The 2,455-nt window shown below is 44.8% G+C and overlaps 1 protein-coding gene across 1 annotated transcript; it reads left to right on the top strand.

Moving 5' to 3' along the window:
* Positions 1 to 1,372: 1,372 nt before the first annotated feature.
* On the top strand, positions 1,373 to 2,145 carry LOC147436924 (uncharacterized). The gene is made up of 2 exons (XM_086485802.1): positions 1,373 to 1,597; positions 1,769 to 2,145. Exons 1-2 carry the CDS (start codon positions 1,516 to 1,518, stop codon positions 1,897 to 1,899), a joined length of 213 nt encoding a protein of 70 aa, XP_086341928.1. The 5' UTR covers positions 1,373 to 1,515; the 3' UTR covers positions 1,900 to 2,145.
* Positions 2,146 to 2,455: the final 310 nt, after the last annotated feature.

Genomic DNA, 2,455 nt, shown 5'->3' with positions numbered 1-2,455 from the left:
AACCGAGGGAGCTAGCATTTTACTTACACTCTCTTTTTCATTGCTATAAATGCCATATGAAAGCAAGAACGTGGGTACTAATTGCGTTCATTGTGATTATTTGGCCCATGCATTCGTCTAGTGCTTGGCTTGCTTGCAAAGGCTCATTGCCAAAATAAAAAATTCTTCTTCATTGCGTGGCTCCATCTTGAGCTACGTACATTGACAGTAAATTGATGCTTGGTTGAGAGCGTGCATTAAAAGGGCTTGGTACTGCTTGTTTCATTTTAGTGCTTGATATTAATGTAAAACTCCTACATCGCACTAAAATTTGGTCTTCTTGAATGATCATGGGAGTAAAATTTCGAGCTTGTGGTTGATAGTGCATTTTTACTAGTGTTGAAATTCCAAATGCCTAAAAGTAGAGTTTTGTTTTGAAGGGATGTGGCATGAGTGTGAATTCATTGATCCAAGAAGGGGTCATCATTGCAAAATATTGCAAAATTTGGCTAATTAGAGTCATTCCAAGTCTTTGGATTAAAAATTGTATACATGCTAGCTCATAGCTTGGTCTGAAGTGAAAATGTTTTCAATCGAGCTAGTGCAGACAATTTTTTGAGAGCTTTCAAGTAAAAATTTGGCTATTGAGAGCCACTCACTTTCATTTCATCAAGTTGCAGTCATCTCTAGCTCATAGGTTTCTCTTGAAATTGAAAATTTCATGTGAGCCCTCTTCCTTTTGGTTGAGCTAGTCACATCTCACTAATTGGATGAAATAGAGGACATCTCCCCACATGCAATCAATTTTGCCAATGTCCAACACATAAAGTCACTTAGTTCATTTTGCACCTAGCAACAAGAACCGCCAAACAAACAACAAAAATTTATAATAGAGAGGCTCATCTTAAGTCTCAAGGTGGATAGAAACATCCCCGACAAAGCTACCAATTTTCCACCTTTATCTACACAGCAATGCTTCAGAGACTCGATAGTCGATATGGGGCGGTACATAACAATCCCTCCATAGGTAGCAGGCACTTCTAGCAGGCGGATGGGGAAGAGTTCTTGGGGCAAATGGAATGGAGAGTGCCATGCATTGTTTGATAAGGTGAGCATAGAGAAAAGGAGAATAATTATGGCCCATGACTAAGACTCCGTTGAAAATCTCAGTGGACGAGGACGAGACACCGTTAGGACAAGTCCACATTCTAGGCCCACGAGATGGTGGGCAATACGTGCATACGTGGCCAATCTGCAAGGTGAAACGTAGGCAAAATGCGGTTTTAACAAATAGGACACGGCCACGTGCCGGGCAGTCATGTCAGGGCCGGCGGTTGTCACTTTCCGGGGCTCATGGCTTTGGTTCCACGCCCATCAAAACACTGATCTTTCTTCGCGGGGAGCACGGCTCAGGAGTCAGGGCTTTCTCTCGCATATGCACACGCCCACACTCTCTCTCTCTCTCTCTCTCTCTCTCTCTCTCGCACACACAGGCGGCGCGCGCGCAGACCACTTCGCTGCAGGTGCTTGGCTTCCATGGCGTGGCTGCGCCGCCTTGTCTCCCCATTGCTGCGGATCTGGAGCATCTCGATCGGCCGCCTCAGAGGCGAGCGACGCGGTAAATACTCTCTCTCTCTCTCTCTCTCTCTCTCTCTCTCTCTCGCACAATATATACACACATGCATGTCTGCTTCTAGATCGGCCGCAACATCGATCATCTCTCTCTCTCTCTCTCTCTCTCTCTCTCTCTCTCTCTCTCTCTCTGTGACGCTGGCGGCGTGGTGTGCAGGATGTGCAGGTGAAAGCAGAAGTCTAATGGGCGCGAAGCAGCTGTATCACCAGGTTCAATCATGCAAATACGAGGACGTGCATGTGATGTGGTCCATGCTGGCGCAGCAGCCGGATCGGCTGCGAAGCTAAGCTCCTTCCCTCCTAATTATATTTGGGAAGCCATAACCATAATAGTATTCGATACAGTAAATGTAAAATGGGCAATCCCCCTCCTTGATCACCACTATAGTACTTAGCACCTTAATTAGCAAAAGGAGGAGTGCGATTGGGAGTTTGCTTTGCTACAGTATAATGCTTGGTGTAAAGGTTTTTGGGTGATATCATAAGATCCAATCTTTAACAGTTTGAGCTATTATGCTCTTGCTTTTGAGCTTATTCCATAGTGTCACTATGCTTTGTGTAAACGTTTTTTTTTCTTTTGGGGGATAGTTAAGTTTCAATCTTACAAATTTGGCCTCATAAATCACAAGAAGATTTAGAAATTTTGTCATGCAATGTTTTTCATACAATGCACAACATCATGAGCTTCAGCTCAAGAGGCACCGCATACCTAGCTAGGTACGATTGGGGGTAGGGGACCGCTGGCCGTCCCACCGGGCCGGAGGTTCCCTGGATGTTGAGGTAAGTCACAATGTGGGAATTATTGTCTTCTGATACTTGTGGTTTTGAGCTTAACATCATAACC

Source organism: Adiantum capillus-veneris, chromosome 17, assembly GCF_014529385.1.
Source record: "Adiantum capillus-veneris isolate H3 chromosome 17, ASM1452938v2, whole genome shotgun sequence".
In the NCBI taxonomy this organism is placed as follows: Eukaryota; Viridiplantae; Streptophyta; class Polypodiopsida; order Polypodiales; family Pteridaceae; genus Adiantum; species Adiantum capillus-veneris.
This window is presented reverse-complemented; position numbering and strand designations above follow the sequence as displayed.

What these genes read in the sequence shown, in the direction of transcription:
- LOC147436924 (XM_086485802.1), top strand. Translation starts at nt 1,516, where the DNA reads ATGGCGTGGCTGCGCCGCCTTGTCTCCCCATTGCTGCGGATCTGGAGC. An exon ending in CCTCAGAGGCGAGCGACGCG is followed by an intron (nt 1,598 to 1,768) that starts GTAAATACTCTC and finishes CGTGGTGTGCAG; the next exon opens with GATGTGCAGGTGAAAGCAGA.